We start from the raw sequence: 18486 nt of genomic DNA, 5'->3' as shown, positions 1-18486 counted from the left end.
GGGCCATATAACACCATCACCTGCGGCATGAAAAGTAGGAGCAGAAGGATTAAGAGCCACAGATACAATTGGGACTGACCTGGTCATCTCTGCTACGGTGAGAGGAATCGTCAATCCTCCTACATCTAATGGGAGGCCTCCCACGGGAGAGATTGAACAATTGGAAGAAATTTTAATGCCTAATGCAGAGGGATTCAAATTATCGAAAGTATGAGTGGTCGCTTCCAGACTCAGGGACCCATTCTCAGGTTCTCCAGTGTTAGGATCGTTGGTATCAGGGACTTGGGAATCCTCAAAAATTATTTGTCTCTGCCTTTTCTTCCTGTATCTGCAGATTGGTTTCCTCTTTTTTCCTTTGTTCTTTCTTTGTTTTCCAATTTTTTCTTTTTCTTCCCCCCCTATCCCCTTCATTTCAGGCACAAAAATTGGGAATAGCTCTTTTTCAGCTTTTGGAACAATAACATCAACACTTTCTTCATCAATTTCGAGGTCAGAATTCCTTACACAGTTAGATACGGGAAGTGTGGGTACTAAAGATGGCTCATTTTTAAGGATAGTCACAGCTTTATTTTGAACTGAATTAACATTTCCAGCTAGATGGTCACTGCCCGACTCAGGCCCCTGCACTCCTACCTTAGGAACTAAGTCATGAACCTTTTCCGGGAGCTTTAAAAGTAAGACATTTAGTGACTGATTCCAAAATACAATCAGAGCTTCCCACAAATTTACCCAATAACTGTAAAATAGATGCCAGCAAATGTTCCAATGCGGAGAAAAATAATTGATTGTACAGACAGCCAATGGCATGCAGCCAGGGGAAGGAAAGACCCTTGTCAGAATTTAGACAGTATAAAATTACCTCCCTGTTAAAACTTGCCTCTGCTTTAGACTACACGCTGAACCAGAGAAAAAGTGGAGCCAACCGGGATGGAGGTGCCCCCAGAATATCCCTCCCGAAACAAATGAGAGGCTTGTAAGTTGGTGGAATAGCACTCCCAGCCCTTCAAAAATACTACTGGGCAGCCCAACTTAAAGCAGTCAATCATTGGGTTCACCTTCCTCAAGATGAACCTGCCTATAGAGAGGGCCTGCGCAATATTCAACCTGGGGGCTACCTTACAGCGATCTACGGGGGGAGGCACTTCACTGTTTTCCCAACTACGACATACGTCACGCTTCAAATAAGGCACCCAGCACTGGAGGCACTGGGATGGCGGGGTTGGATCACCTGTGTTACCCCGCTATGGGACACAGCGAAACTGGGCACACTGGGCAGACAACAGAGTTTTAACAAATGGGACCTTATAGGCCTGTCAAGAATGGCAGATCTGTTGGCACATGGGGAAGTGATATCCTTTGCAGACTTACAAAGGGATTGCCAATTAGCACACTCGGAGACATATTGCTATCTCCAGATTAGTTATGCCCTATGCACAGCGATACCAAGGGGAGAGGAGCTTCCTCAATCCTCCCCATTGGAAGACAGGCTGCTTGACGACTGCATGGAGAAAAAGGCAATCTCATTAACTTATTGAAAATTTTTAAATAACTTCCCTGAACTCTTAAATCGACTTTGGGAGGGCTGTGTGTCTGATCTGGGCACTCTAGATGATAAAGAATGGCAGAAGGCAGTTGCATCCCCTAGAGAGTTAGCTATATGCTCCTGTTTATAACTTATACAACTAAAGGTTTTACACAGGTCCTACTATGCTTGTACAACAATGGTCAAAATGGGAAGGGATGATTTGGCGATGTGCCCCAGAGAATGTGGTCGGGAGGGCACATTTTTTCATATGTTGTGGGACTGCCCGGTGCTCCAGAATTATTGGGGGGTGGTGACAACCTGTATTATGAATATGTGTAGGGGGGTATAGTAAAATCAGCAAAGTGGTGCCTATTAAATATTTAGGACAAAACAGACCTGAGCAGCAAAGATCGCATTTCGGTGACGCTGGGCTTTATGTCGGTCAAACTCGGATGTGGAGGGCAGTGTCCACTCCGATTCTGGTGGAATGGAAAGCAAATATGGATTGGTGTATGCTGGCCGAAAGGGTTGTGTACAAAAGCAGGGGCTGCCCAAATAAATGGACCAACATTTGGGGGAAGTGGAATGACTATAGAGAAATTTTATGTTCACTTCTTGACTGAGTTCACCCAGCTGAGCTGTCGAAGAAAAAAGTCTATTACGTGGCTGAATAACCATAGCTTGCCGGGGACATTGGGGCACAGTGAGTGTCCAAAAGCCAGTGGAGTCAGTCCACTGTTGTACTGTGTCTTAATAATGTGTACTGTCATATTTGCTGTCAATTCAATGGTATGTTTGAATATCATAATAAAGAAGATTTACAAAACAATAAGAGTGGAGCCAAACTCATCCTATCAGATATGAAGGTTTGGTTCCACTCTGAATGGAAAAGGAGATGGGAACTAGGGGGAGGAAGGTTTGAAAGACTTCTGCAGATACGATTTCCTTCAACCAACAAAGAGGAGGTATTTTGATTCCCGAACCCTCGCACCGTAAAAAGCAACGGTACATCCTGCATGTTGTATAGTTTACTGTATGGTAAAATGGTACTCTTTGCACAATCTGAGGGAGATTAAGTATAGCTCCAGCAACCCTAGTTAGTTGCAGATGGGAAGTCTTGCCCTGTGGCTGCCAAGAGCCTGAAGAATCGAAGATCAAGCGAGGTAACAAATATTTCTCACGCAGCTCAGGGAATGGCCTTCCACTAGCAAGGACGTCAGGTGCCATTTCCAGAGACCACACACCATAACATGGGACTTCCCAAAGATACTTGACAAATCCAAGCTGCCCTAAAGAGAAACAAAAGACTACACTACAAAGAGCAAGGCCCTCAGCACTCTATCAATTAAAATGGCATCATCGGAGTATAATAATGCTGGAACAGGGTTGTTCGCAATAATTGGAACATCACTCGTAGCTTCAGCCAGGTGAAAACTCAAGTGGTTGATATACAGAACAAACAATAAAGGTGCCAAAATACATCCCTGACGCACACCACTCGAAAGGGGGAAGAAGTCAGAGGTTTCTACTGCTGCGCCATAGCGCACTTTCACTACTAAATTCTTATGTAAATTATGTCGAAACATCTACCCCTATGTGAAACCAGATCAACCAAAGTGTTGTCCTGCTTACACGATCAAAAGCAGTAGTTAGATCCATAAAGGGAAGTTAAAGTGGGAAGTGTCCGGCAATGCTATACTTGTACAGGATCAGATGCAGAATCAGACACTGTTCCACTGTACCTAGCCCAGGACAAAAAACATATTGATGGGGGGGGGGGGCAGACTATGATTTTGGATGGCCCAAGGTCTCAGATGGGTGAAGATCACCCTTCCTAAAGTTTTTATAGTGCTTTGAATTAGGGAAATTCAACAATAACATTTGAGCAAGTTACAATCCCCTTTCATAAAGAGATAGAAAGCTCACAGGAATGTTGGATCATGCTACATGAATAAATTATTGAGCAAGGTACCCCAAAACTCAATGTCACATTAGAGGAGGTCACATTAGAGAAGGTCCATAGGTACCCCATCAGGTCTGGGGGCTACATCACCTGGGCTTTGCCTAATGGCTTCCTCCAACTCTGATAAGGAGGTAATCAATGCAGGGGAATTACACAAACGAACGCAGAACAAAGCTTACTGGGGCTTGTCCTCCACTGCATAACAAGTGGGCCTGAAGTGCTTGTCTCAATCTGAACCAGATATATTAAAGTTTAAGAGGAGATTAGTGGAGGCATCCAGTGGTGGCTGGTGACATTTGAAAGTGGTGAGGCGTAAAATTTCAGTTGGAGTGTACCACGGTGAGCGGGCGTAGCGAGTGAGCCCTAACAACCTAAAGGGGGTTCCCCCCCCCCCCCAAGAAACTTTTGAAAAAAGAGTGGGCAAATAGTGCATTTTCAAGCAAAGTTTAGAAAGCAAAGTTGTATTGTGTGCCCTTCCTGCCAGTATGAATGTCTATGCATTCTGGGCAAACATTGAAGTGAGCACAAATCGAGTTCTACTACTCCCATTTTTATTGGTAATTTACTGCTCTTTCAGACCATTTTCACCACTCCTTATTACATGACATTTTTCCAATTAAAATGTGCCTCAATCTGCTTTGTTCCACCAGTGAAAATTAATCTATTTATTTTCACATGTACTAATGCTGAGCTATCACCCAGCCACTGCTGCCTTCGTTCTTCAGCCCCTGCCACCTAAACTCACAACTCCACTTTTGTCTCATCCCCACTTCCTTCCCATCACACTAAGCCCACCGCATTCTTTATTTATTATATTTTGCCAAAAGTATCTGTCATAATTGCTCCCTAATTCATCTATGAACAAAGATCTTTAAGCAAAATCTAGATAGTAGCATATGAGAATTTACTTCAGTCATAACACCTTAACAGCTTATGTGTTTGTAAACCATTGTAATAGCCTTATGTCAGGATTCTCAGTGGGGACCATTTTGTTTTCAAAAAATTATGCATAGTCTTGATGCTGTTAAAGTTTATGTTTTTTATTTTTGTGGTCCAATATGTCTCGGAAATGTTTGTGTTAATATTACTATTCGGTTTCAACAGATTCTAGGACTTTAAGGGAGGGCTTGTGACTCCTGGCCCCCTCTTCTTACTTTTTTCGCCGCTTTTAAGTACCTTGACATCACGGGATGGTCCTACTACACCATTATAAGATGGCCGCCATACGTTTATTGCTGTTTCTGTAACACCGAAAGTTGTTACCTGCTAGCATTCGCGCAGCTGTTCTAACTTTCTGTGATGGACAGGGGTATATTAAACCGCTTCCTCTACATTGGCCTCATTCATTCTGAATCCATCGACGAGACACGCGTACATCAACGGATCCGGGTAAGGGAAACTGACGTGATTTATGGCCCCCTTTGTGTTGATGGCGATACGGACATTGCCGGTTTGCACTCCCATGCAATGATTCTGTTTAGTTGTTTGCTTAGTTGGTGACCATGATATTGTATTTAAATATCTCTTGTGTATCTTCGTAAAAAAACTATGGACTGTGTTCTCTACCCAAGCGAGCTTTGGGATCGGCACTTGTACAGACTTAGAATATGCTGAATGCCACTAGTATATTTTGTTTCTAGTTTTTCATATTTGTATCGCGATCCGTTGGTCTTTTGGACGCTGCCATGATGCTATTTGAAGGTTTTAATATGTAACATGACCTCATGGCTCTAACTGCTTGACAGGTTTCTTAGTGCCATTCATAGATTCACATCTGCAAAATATGAATTCTCCAATTGCCAAATTGAGTATGTTAGTCTTGATTGCTTACGCCTATGTGTTTGCGCTATTGACATAACGGGACTATCATTAATGAACGTAGAAATCTGCATAGCCTTTCCGGGCATTTTGTCCATGCTTTGCTTACTTTTCCTCAAATCTATTATTCTGTACCCTATGGCTATTACCGCTTCATTTGTTATGGGCCTCATCATGCAGCCTAAACCTCTAGATAAGGGGTTTGTACATTTGATCAAGATGATAGGCTCACCATTGCATGCTTTTGGTTACTCTTGTCCTAATATAACATATCACTGAGGTGCTGGGTGGGCTACAGCTGCCAGCCACCTCGTCTTATGTGACTCTTGAGCCTTACTATATGGAGATACATACCCAGCATAGAATGGCAGCATAAAGCGCTTTGGTGATGCACACTTCAGCTGTTTTCAATACATATTGGCTAATGTGGGGCCACATATTATTAATTATCATTCTTACTTTTCTCATTCAAGCCGGTGTTGGTATTCTGCGTGAATCCATTCCTCTTTCATCTCTACTTAACCCGGGACTAAAGACTGTTTCACCCATGAGAGATTTTATTATCATCCTAAATACACCTTACTTGGTAGACACGGCGATGCTTATACGCGAGCCAAGTAAGTATAAGGACCGTGCCCTTCCATTCCCGTCTCCTCGCACTTACATAGGGAATGGAGCTGAACCTAAAATCCAGGGCGCCCCCCCTATTCGACTACATAACATTTACCATCCTCCAGGCAAATCCCTTCCCTTCGCTGAGGAACTTTCCGACCTCCTCTCCCAATCGTCACTCTCCAAATCAAAAAATCTCTTCCTTGGTGACTTCAACCTCCACTGGAATGACAGCAAAGACCCTGCAATCCACCTCCTCTCAAATCTCCTTGAGATCAATGACCTCAAACAAATCTGTCACTCTCCAACCCACGCCAAAGGGGCCACTCTCGATGCCATCATCACTAATGATGATTTGGACTCCCTTACCAACATCATCCCTATCGACTGGTCCGACCATCACCTCAACCTCTTCTCGATCAACACCATGACCCTCCCCACACACGCCAAAAGCTCCAAACTCAAGAAACTGACCAGAAACTTTCACCTTATCCCCCCCGGTGAACTAGAACTGAAAATCAAAACTCAATTCTTGCTAGCCCCCCCTCCCAAAATGCTAATGCCCTCACCAAACATTATAATAATTCAGTTACAGAGGTCCTAGACTAATTGGCCCCCCACAAACTTAAAACCCCAAAAAACATTCCCTCCAAATCCTGGTACAACATTGATCTCAACAACGAAAGGCGCTCTCTTAGACAATCTGAAAGAACATGGAGGCAACAACCGTCCCCATCTCATCTAGCCCTCCTCCGTTCTGCTAGGTCCAATTACAAGAAACACATCCTCAAAAATAGACCTAGAGAACTTTTCAGCATCGTCCAAAACCAAACATCCTCTGCCCCCCAAAAGCTAACTGCCACTAAGGAGAAATGTGAAAATATTGCTAAATTCTTCTCTGATAAAATCACCAAAATTGACAAATCCTTCATCTTAAACCGTCTCCCTCCTCACCCTCTACCTTCTCCCAACTTTACCCCAGTGTCTCCGCCCCATCCAAATCATCCCCCTGTTCCTGCCCATCTCCCATCCGCTCCCCTCCATTCGGAACCCAACCCTTCTCTCCCCCAGCAACTTAAAAAAAACGCCTCCTGGCAGATCTTTATTCCTGTGACTGAACATGAAGTCTATAACATCATCGCTAAGCTGAAACCATCCTCTCACACCAAAGACCATATGCCCCCTAACCTTGTCCAAGACCTTAAACATATCATTGCCCCTTTCTGGACCACCATTATTAACTCCTCCCTGGCCTCAGGGTGTGTTCCTGCCTCCCTCCAACTGGGGCAAATCACACCCTTACCCAAAAATCCCAAGGCAGATCCCAACGACCTAAACAACCTCCGCCCCATCTACAACCTCCCTCTTCTCTCCAAAGCCCTTGAAAAATGCGCCCTGTTACAATTAGATAATCACATCAACACTTTTGACCTCTTTGACTGAATGCAATCTGGATTCAGAAAAGGATGCAGCACAGAATCTGCCATGCTCAACATAGTTGACAACATACATCACTCACTTGACAAAGGTGAGTCATGTCTTCTCATTCTCCTGGACCTGTCCGCTGCCTTTGATACTGTCAACCACACTGCCTTACTTAACACCCTCAAAATCCGCTTTGGACTCAGTGGCCTTGTCCTCAACTGGTTTTCCTCTTTTCTCAAATACAGAACCCAACAAATCAAAATTGAGAACTGCCTCTCCAACCCTACCCCAATCTCTCTCAGTGTCCCCTAAGGCGCCATTCTCTCTCCTGCTCTCTTTAACCTCTTCATGGAACCCCTCACCCTAATCCTCAAACATGCAGGAATCAATTACCACCTCTATGCCGACAACACGCAACTTTACTATAAGATCAAATCCCACTCTGATATCCTCCACCTTAATGACACTCTGTCCAAGATACAATCCTGGTTCCACCACAACCATCTCAAAATCAACCCTAAAAAACCGGTAATCATTCTCTTCTCGCCTAAAAACAACCCACTCCCCATACAAGACTGGATCTCCGATCTTAATGCTCTTAACTGCTCTCTCACCACTTCTAACTCAGTTAAATCTCTTGGCATCACCATTGATAATAGCCTTGCCCTCAACCCACATATAAAGTCATCATCAAAAGGAGCTATCTTCACTCTCTGTCATCTCAAGAAAATTAAACCCTTCATCCCGGCTGAAGACTTTAAAACCATTGTCCAATCACTGGTCTTGTCGAGGATTGACTATGGTAACGCTATCCTCGGCGGGACTCCAAAAATTCACCTTACTCCACTCAAATCGGTGCTCAACCTAGCTACTAGACTCATCTCTGGATACAAACGTTTCGACCCCATCTCCCCCGCCTTGAGAACCCTCAAATGGCTCCCCATCGAAGGCAGATCCTCCTATAAGATTGCTTGTATCGCACACAAAGCCCTTCACCAAAATACTCAACGCTACCTCTCTGACAAACTGCACAAAGCAGGCTGCGCCTGACCAACGAGGAACACCAACGCCCTTATTCTTATCCCCCCCCCCCCTGTTAAAGAAGAAACGGACACAAGTTCGCTCCTCCTCAGGAAACGCTCCCACCATCTGGAATTCTCTGCCTAAAGACCTACGCTGCAACCCCTCCCAATCCAATTTAAAAAAAGAACTCAAAACATACCTCCTCCACAATTACTGAGATCCATAATTTTACTACCTCTGATTCTGTTCTCATGCTCTGCACCCCCATCAGGGTCCCCGCCAATTCCCCTCAAAGTCTATCCACCCCACCCTCTCCTTCCAAGCCCCCCTCCCACTCGCTACTCTTTCCCTACCCAACCACCCTCCCTGTTCTCTGTATTCACATATGACCTCTTACCACACGCAAAACCTCCCACTGATTCTCTAACCCCCTATTTCCCTATTCTCCCTGTCTCCCTCTCAATCCTTCTCTCTCACCCTCTCCCGCCTACCCTAAACTTAGTTTGAAATTCCCAAGTTAACTAACTGGATTTCTCTTGTAAATAACATTCTTATTATTTTTTTCATGCTCTCTTGGCTATATGGAATTTTTGTGCAATGTTTAATATTATCATGTGTTCTTGTATACTGTATCTCCTCACATTCCTGTAAAGCGCTCTGATACCTCTGGGTCTAGCCAGCGCTATAGAAAACCTTTAAAATAAAAATAAATAAATAAACATATTTTTACTTTTTATTCTTTGACTTTTCTCCCTATATATCTGTATCATTTTGAAGTATATTATACTAGGCCGGTTTTGAAGTTACTCTAACAACTAGACGGATTTATTACGGTGGGTATATTGTAGAGGCAGCTTAAACACACATTGGTAATAAGGTTTCCTTCACTCTTGCCTCTGACATCTTGCACCGTTGGATAAAATCCTTCACCCTTGCTCCTAACGCTTGGTACTCTTTGGTGATTCATTTCCTCACACAACTTTATGGCCTTCTTCTTCACTTTTTTATCTGACATATGTATATATTACTTCTGCCTTATCCCTTGGGACCATTATCTATTTATCTACAAGCTCTTTTTCACCTTGTTCATAACTGGTTGGTTCTATCCTGCATAGGCCAAATAGATTTCTAATGCTATGAATGTTTGATTGCATGACATTACCATTCTTGCCATTGAATTATGTGAACTCTGTCTTTACATTCTTGTAACAGCAACAACAACAGATGGATTGTCATTTAGGCTTAAACACTAGCAGAGAATAAGTGTTGTATTTAATTACGGCATACAGAACCAATTGCTCTCTGATTGTTTTTTAAACTTTATATTCCTGTCAAACTTGTCCTTATTTGTATATATTGCTTTTGTATATACTTATGTTTATATATATGTTTTGTTAAAACAGCCCTGAAGAAGTCTTTTTGTAAAGGATGAAACGTTTCGGCTGTGTTGTGATTACCCTGATCGTGTTTGTAAACATTATCAAAATAAAGAGGATATTTGAAGAATACACGTGGACACGAATCTGAAGATCTGTTTCTCTCTCGTGTCTGAGTACATTTGTGGTGCACCTGTGCTTTTTTGTTTAGGCAAGCAACCAGGACTAGCTCAGCTGCTGCCGGCACTTCAGTAATGTAATATTGAATCCGATTCAGATTAACTGCCTCAGGCCCTGGCATCGGCTCCAAAAACCATGCAGTCTGACCGAATGTCTGACACAAGTGACGCAGCATAGCTGCCAAGGTTTTAGATTGCTATGTGTGACATTTTCATAATTTCTGTGTAATTATGAGTGACATTTCAACATCTATGAGTAACACGTTGTCATGAGCAAAATCAAGCAATGAAGATGAGGGAAACCTATAAATACAAGAAATTACGCCCATCTGAGCAACGAGAAACTCTAAGAAGATCTTACAACTGCTGCAAAGTGCCAGAAATAGAAGGGCACTAGGATGTGAGAGAGGCCCCTGCATGGAGCCTGAGCCTGCCTCTCTGAAGCTGAACTCAACTTTGCGCAGACTGCAGGCAGTGACTGCAAATCAGAGCTCAGCTGTTCCTTTGCTTACAGTAACAGGGCTGAATGATGACATGTACTCCCCTAAAAGTAAATTATTAGGTAAAAGATGTGCGCCAACATGACACTGCAGCATTGTTATCCTTTAGAAGCTAAGGGGGGGAAGTGGCTAACAGACAAACACGGCATACACAAATTAGGGAGACTCTGCCTCTGCACCCTTAATATTTGACCACATCTGCCCTGTAGAGACACACAAGGAACTGCAAAGACGCAGCATATAACTGCGAAAGATGAACAAAACACAAACTGGCAAGTTTTGAACCATAGTGCACCTGAGGGATGAAGATTTGGAGGCTAGGAAACCACAGGCCCCCCTGATTGGAGCTGAACACGAGCTGATGAGCCTGGGGCTCTGCAGATGCTGGGAGAGGTACTGAGGCCAGAGGAACATGAAGAATGGGACCTGAGGAGGGACTGGCAGCCGCATAAGAGCACCCACTCAAGAAGAGACCGCATGGCCTGCTTCAATCCGGACCTTCTCTCAGCACCACGGGAGGCAACATATGGTAGGTAAGCTGCGGCCAAGCGGGGGACATGTAAATTAGAGCTGTGCCCTCTGCAGGAGTCAATTAGTACTGGGGGCAAGCGGAACCCTCCACAGAGGCGGGCTGGCACAGGTAACTCTCAATTGGGTGACTCTGTGGGACGTGACCTGAACTGCATGGTGCAAGGGTCCAGCGGTGTGATCCAGTGAGAGGTGCTGGAGAGTGACCTCATATACATATTGGAATAATTAGGAGACACCGCGCTGGGTTCTTCACGGGTCTAACAAATCAAAACCTGCTTTGGACATGAACAGTGGAACAGAGGGCTTGGGTTGGCAATGGCAGTGACTGGCAGCCTACACCTTGGGCTAGGCTGGGAAATGGCGACTAGCTCATCAGCCTAAATGGTGCCACTTGACATTGTCTAACCATGGACCTCCACCTATACCCCATGACAACAGTAGTGCACTAGCACACATACACTACACCTCTACAGCTGCGACAACACTGGGCCAGGTCAGGTTGACATGCGAGGAGAGGACCGGAGGCAGCCGATCTCTTCTGTTAAAGTGTTTTAGCACTGAACGTTTATTATGCAATTGTGCAGACTGCAGACAGACTAGTGACGGCAGTGCAATGAATTATGCAGAGTTCAACGCGGCTGTAACTCACTTTGCAGGCTGAATGATGACGCGCTCAATTTGGAAGAACTTAGTTGAGTGAGACTTACTGTCGGTCAGCGAGCTCTTGGCCTGATAGATGGTAGGAGCCAGCCGTGACGTCACCCAGGCAGCACGGCTGCAGTCCAGAAGAATACTCAACATGAGTCTGACTCGAGCAGCAGTGGCGTCGCAGACAGTACTGGTGAAATGAGTAATTCTATAGATATGCCAGGGGTTAACTCTTTCGCACCAGGAAGTGCCCTACATTGCTGAGTGCAATATGATCCCCCCACTGGGTCTCTATAATCATGCCCTCTGAAAACTACAGGAGGAGGTCCTCAGTAACAAATGTGTAATCTTTGACAGAGGCCCGTCCATACCCTCTAAAGGTAGGATAGGTACTTTTAGGTACTGTTTTCTAGGAGTTAGGTAACTGCAAATTCTGGGCTGAGGAAAGGAGAGGTCGAGGTCTGTAGAAGAAGCCAAGTGGCACAAGGGTGATTGAGTTCCTAGAAACTCTGTTGCTCCTCTAGCAACCTCTAAACCAAAAACGGGATCTGAAATGTACAATAACACAGTCCCTTTGAAATTCAATCGGTCCACGGCCAGTCCATCCAATCCCTTGAGTTAGTATGATTTCCTCCACAAAAGAAAACGAGAAGTCCGTGTGGGGGCGAGAACGTCCAAAACCATGTTATAAAGCTCTCTCTGGGACTATCTTTCTGTAGAGGGGGTACTCCAGTTAAAATCGCTACATAAGGGCAAGCTGCAGGGGGAAGATGAGTATGAGTACGGCTGGGATTCAGAGTGGGCCCCCTAGCCCCTTGTCCAACCCTCTCTGGATTTCCCGGGCAGTCTGTCTCCCTTGAGATGGGTGCCTTCTCTCTGGGAGAGAGCCGGTGAAGGCCAGGAAAACAGCATGAGTCCAGGCACATGTGAAGCAGGGTTGGGAGGGTTACTAGACGATAGGGCCCACCTCTGCTCCTCCTGAGTACTAACACCATTGGGGATGGACTGGGATTCATAAGGGGAGTGGGTAACTGCAGATGCCTCATTGATGGCCCCTAGATGTGAGGGTCTCAGTTTCAATAGGGATAGAAGCTGAGACTCAATTACATGAAAACAGTGTCACAAAGAAGAAAGTTCTGACTACAACAACTCCTTGAATTGAATGAAATAATCCTTCATGACACGCTCGACATTGAAAGCATTAAATGTTGAGGCGGACACCACGTTAGCTGAGGAAGAAGATGGTAGGTTAAATGAAGCAGGGACCCTGAGGGTGAGGTTTCAATATTAGCCTCTGTCATGATGGGTTAAGTACCCCATTTGGCCCTTTTGTTTTTGATGGCTTTTGAGGAGCTACTGATATCTAAGGGAAGGAATGTGAGGGAAAAATGCCTGAAACCTGAGAGAGGGAATAAAACAATGAGCCCAGAGGTGATGCAGGAGGGAATGTATTCCCCACTGTGGGTAAAGCTGAGCCAGAGTTCAGAGAAAGTTTTCTCTTCTTGTGCTCTCAGTACTATTAACCCCCATTGCTCTTTCCAATCACTCAAGATAGTTTTATAGGACGGATTTGGGGCGACGGGACACCAATCATCTTCTTTTACCCATTTCTCTATGTGAAAATGACTTGACGAACTAAAGTTATATATGGAAAAAGTCTCAAAATAGTAAAAGAAAAACAATGTACCTTCCAGAAGTAAAAACAATTGGGGGGCACAGTCCAGCCTCTGATGGGCACAGACGGGCCCGCTCTAGGCCCAGTTTTCGCCCGGGTTTGACCCAAGCACATTCCGCGCTACGGGCCATACAGGCCACTGATAAGCGCAGGGCAGGTTAAAGTTCCCTCCTCCTGGCTGCAAAGACCTCTGTAGCTGCTGGAGGATGTATTCTCTCACCCCAGCAGCAGCAGCAAAACAGCACTGTGTTTTATATCTGAGGATATTCATAAGTAAAAGTGTATGTATTACATTTGCATCAGTGTTTCATTTTCTGCAGTCCTCTGTAGAAATAAGGAAGTACAATATAGCTCACCTTCAAAGATTGGACAGAGCCGTCTCCAGCAGGTGACACCTCCTTGGCTTGTGTACTGTCCCAAAGAGATTTCGAGGAAGAACACTGGGATCCCACATGTGAAGAGGAAGATGAGGTACGGGATGAAGAAGGCACCTGGAAAATGAATTATGGAATGGTTCAAATTTCTTGGGTGTAACTTTCAATCTTTGAATGTTGGCAACAAGACACCACATGTAAACCTTATTTAAAGAGCAGAAAGAACCACGGATGAATCCCAGAGCTTCACTGCCAAAGCCAATGCACCTCTGCCACTATTACACAATCCATTTCATTTATTATCTTTCTTCCCATTCATTTGCTAATTTTTCCCCGATGGCTCGGACTGTTTCCTTTTGTCTAGTCTTTTGTTTACATGAATTCAAGTAAAGGGGCCAGATGTACTAAAATACAAGTCACAGGGGTTGCAGAACAGCATGCCTAATTAATTTTAATTATGCAGGTTGCTATTTGAGAATCCCTGTGCTACAGAAATGGTGGCTTGCAAGGAACAGCAAGCCACCATCTCTGCATTTGCATTCCGAACTTGTGTTGCCTATTTGGGAAAATATCAAAACATCTGGTGGAGCAGGCGGTGGTCCCATGGACTCACGTACCAACGCTTACGCCCCCATTGGTACCGACACTATTTTGCAAGGTGTGCCATGGGGTATTATTCGTTTGCAGACACATTCCAGCACAATATCAGTTACCAGAAAAAGGGGCACATGCATCAACATCTGAACTTTCCATTACCAAACTAGCGATTTTTAAGGGATCGCTATTTGGTAATCGCAAATGCCTATGCATGTAGGAATCGCAATTAGAATTGCGATTCCTTAACATTAGCTAATAGCGATTCGGAAATTGTGAATCACTTTTAGCTAATGTGACTCCATTCATTCCTGTTGGCCTACAGGCCCACAGGAATGAATGGTAATGCATTTGCAAATTGCGATTACCAAATTGGTAATCGCAAATTACGAATGCAAAGCCAAGGGTGCCCGGGGGCCTAAGGTCCTTCTGAAGCACCCCCCCAAAAAAAGGTAAGTGTGCACATGTGCAGCTCACACATGCCCTAAGGGCATGTATCGCCACATGGCACTTCGAATAATGTATTCTTGTGAATTTTTCAAAGCATGCACAAATTACCATCAACTTGAAGTTGATGGTAATTAACATTTCCTAAATGCACAGTTCGCATTTAGGAAAGGCTACATGCATTAGCAAATAGGGATACACAAATTGAGATTCCCTAAATGCATTTGCAATTTAGGTAATCGCAAAAAAGCAAATTACCTATATTGTGAATGGAAAAAGGTACATGCATCAGAAAAGGCCTTTTTCCATTCACAAAAGGGTCAATTCTGCAATGTGCCCCTTAGTTTGCTCTACATCCTTTAAAAAACTGTCATGCATGTGGTGCACATTTTCCTGGTATTGGGTATTTTGTCTGAGAAGGACAGTATCAGTTGTGTGTTGTTGGTGTAAGGGAGGATGTTTATGTTGTGAGCTCATATGAGGTCAGCCAGCAGGGTTATATAGATGTTGAAGAGTGTTGGGCTGACGGAGGAGTCCCATGGGACTCCACAAATAAGATCTTTTTCTTCAGAGGCATAGAGAGGCAAGTTGCTCGTTTGGATTCTTCGGGTAAAAAGGAGCAGATACATTATTGACGGCAAGTCCCTAGATGCCTGCTTCCATTAGAGCAAGGAGTAGGAGATGGTGTCCAAGGCTGCTGAAGGATGAGGACTGCTGTTAACCCCCTGTTGATAATCTAAGTGTCATCCATTGCTGCCCAAGGGCAGTTTTCATGCTGTGGTTGGGTCTGCATCCGGATTGTCTGGTGTTGAGAAGCTGGTGTTTGATGAGGTGGTCAGAGAGGTGCTTGTTGGAGGCTCTTGCCAGGAATTTAGCTGGGTAGGGAAGGAGGGATATAGGTCGCTAATTGGTAAGTTAGGTCGGATCAGCTGAAGGTTTCTTTAAGAAGGTGTTGTTCGCTGCCTTTGTATGGTTTTGGGAAGGCGGTTGTACTGATGGCAGCATTTATTCTGCTGTAATTCATGATGTTTTTTATTTACATTGCACCACATCTCACCCTTTGCAACTTCCTTCCTCATATATTATCCTATTTTTCTTCTTTGCACATGTTGCTCCAATATTATTGCTCCTATTTCTGCACTCAATGATCCACACCCTCACAAATTCTCACTACCCCGCCCAGCTCGCTTTGCGCATTAGGGATTGAATCAGGGACTGTGTGCACCACCTGTGCTGCAAAGTCAAACCCCATTCTCTCCGTCTGTCTCAAACAATCTGATATTGAGTATTTACAGATGTTGCCTAGTCTGAATTTAGGTGTTTTTCACTACCAGGACATGCAAAACTTAATAGCACATGTTGTCCCTTTTACTTATACAGCACCCTGCCCTATGGGCTACCTCAGGCCTACCTTAGGGGTGACATGTTTTAAACAAGCATTTGCAATGCAATAGGTCTCGCATTTACGCGAGTTTGAGCTATTGACATTGCAAATAACAATGCCTTTTATATTTGTTTTCGTTTTAAAAACAGAAATAAAAGACATTGCCATTTACAATGCCAATAGCTTTAACTTGTGCAACTGCGAGACCTATTGCATTGCAAATGCATGTCCTACCTTGCATGTAGCGAGCACAGACATTGTCATGTTTAGTTTGAATAGAGCGTGTGGCATTCATTGCAACATCCTGCGTGTATTAGACAGGAATGGACTAAGGCTGCATAGCTAGCTTTGCGGTATGGTGTTAAAGATTTTTTTTGCCATCGTCGTGTCTAAAGAATGAAGCTTAATTTTTTCAAATTCTAATTAAATGTGTTATTTTATGGGTGACCTACTATATGTGATAATTATGATGTCCCCTTTTTACAGAGCACTTTGAGATGAGCATTTATTGTGATTGCATTATGAATCTGATCAGTACCCACTGGTATCAACCTTCTTATCTGACAACCACACTTAGTAAAGGAAGCACATCACATTTGTTTTTAAGTATAATTATGCAAATAAGACAATACGAACACCAAAAGTTGGTATAGCATAATAAATAATTCAAAATAATGTCCTACAGCCATGTTCCTTCGGGCATGTTTAAAGTGGACTTTTTGACCGGCCTCCTCTAGCCATTGGACTGAGACTTTATCAATCAAATCTTGACACTGCCTAGGGAGTATTTAAAGTTTATTTGATGGTAAAGGCTGCATAGCTGCCAAGGTTTGATTGCTTATGTGTGACATTTTCATAATTTCTGTGTAAATATGAGTGACATTTAACAACTATGAGTGACACTTTCTCGCTAGCAAAATATAGCAATGAAGATGCAGGCACAATGGACCCACATGCATTCCCACTCACCTAACAGCTGCCTTAGGGAGAATGAATTGATAGGGAACTGAGGATATTTCCGTCACTGGGGTTTCAAAAAAGAATGCAAGCTGTAGAGGCATCCAGTCATATAATCATAAAAACATATTTTTTAAATAGCACTTCAGCATTTCTATAAATAATGGATTTTGGTGTAAGACAACGTAACTACGCTCAATATACTGACCTCAGGAGGAAGGACACTTTAATCGGCCTCTTTCGGATTGGAGGTAGTGGTGTTTAAATTACTCAAGTGTTTACAAGCGAACCGTAGCTGATCTACAAATACGCCTGTTAAATAGTCAAGCGCTGAGTAATATGTAGAATACCCAAATCCCTCTAATGTTTGCTGCAATATTAGACTCATACCTGTTGCTCAGCTTTGAAAAGTTGGCACCGTGGGGGGGGGATCACATGGGGTACTATCCCAGTGCATAGAGAAGTGCGTTACCAAGAGCCCCCAACCCTAGCCTGCTCTATTGCTTGATGCTGGTCACCTACTGCTTGTTTCTGATTGATGTTCGGGGCCTGGGTCTTCTTGCTGCTGGAGCAGCCTTGCGAGGAGGAATTATGAAGGGCCCCAGGTGCCGCTCACAAAGCCTTCCTCACCAATCCTCTCTGCGTGACTGAGGCTGAGCTGGAGCCATTTCTGGTGCAGGTGCTGGAGGCCTGCACCATGGGGGTGTTGTGCAGTTGCCTCAGCAATTGAATTTGTGGCCCCAGGGTCAATTATGCATTGGCCTAAGCTTTGGGAATTGGAAGCTTTTACTGTTTCTGAAGGCTCGTGGTGCACGAAGCACAAGCGCGCGCGCCACGCGCGGCAGCAGGGGGAGGGGGCCTGCGCGATTCACTTGCGGGAACGAGCGGCTGCCACCACGATAAATGATAACATATGGCACCAGCCGCTCGCTCCCGCAAGTGAATCTCCAGACGTGCACGCGTTGCCATTGAAGGCAATGGAACGCATGCACATTTTTGGCTGAAAAGCCGAAGCAATCGCTATAGGTCTTTTTGCCTATGCAGTGCATGCGCGCTGCGTAGGCGAGACCTAAAAAGGGGAGTTAAAGGCTTGGCAAGGGTTTTTACATGCCAAATCTACATGGCAGAATAATTACACATAGAGGATCTGCAGTGTTTAAAGGGCTACTTGTGTGGGTGGAACAATCAGTGCTGCAGGCCCTCTAGTAGCATTTCATTTACAGGCACAGGTAGTGCACTCTTCTGGGGACTTACAGATAAATGAAATATCCCACTTGTGGATATAGCAATGCAACCCTGTTTAGGGGAGAAGCACGTGCGCTTCAGCACTGGTCAGCAGTGGCAAAGAACGCCGAGTCCTAAGGCCCAGCAAAAGAAATTAGCAAAAAGAAGAGGTAAGCAGGCACAAGGCTGGGGGAAGTCCATCCTAAGGCTAACAGGTCTAAACGTGGGCAG

At 44.4% G+C, this 18486-nt stretch overlaps 1 protein-coding gene across 1 annotated transcript in view; it reads right to left on the bottom strand.

Annotated features, from left to right (window-relative positions):
- Positions 1-18486, bottom strand: part of LOC146854871 (sodium- and chloride-dependent GABA transporter 2-like) — a 681032-nt gene that overhangs the window by 433498 nt on the left and 229048 nt on the right. The window contains exon 3 of the mRNA XM_085652276.1: positions 13632-13766. Coding sequence (XP_085508402.1) covers positions 13632-13766 — 135 coding nt within the window. The remainder of the gene's footprint in view (positions 1-13631; positions 13767-18486) is intronic.

This window comes from Triturus cristatus, chromosome 4_1 (genome assembly GCF_964204655.1).
Source record: "Triturus cristatus chromosome 4_1, aTriCri1.1, whole genome shotgun sequence".
NCBI lineage: Eukaryota > Metazoa > Chordata > Amphibia > Caudata > Salamandridae > Triturus > Triturus cristatus.
The sequence above is the reverse complement of the archived record's forward strand: the minus strand, read 5'-3'. Positions and strand labels throughout refer to the sequence as shown.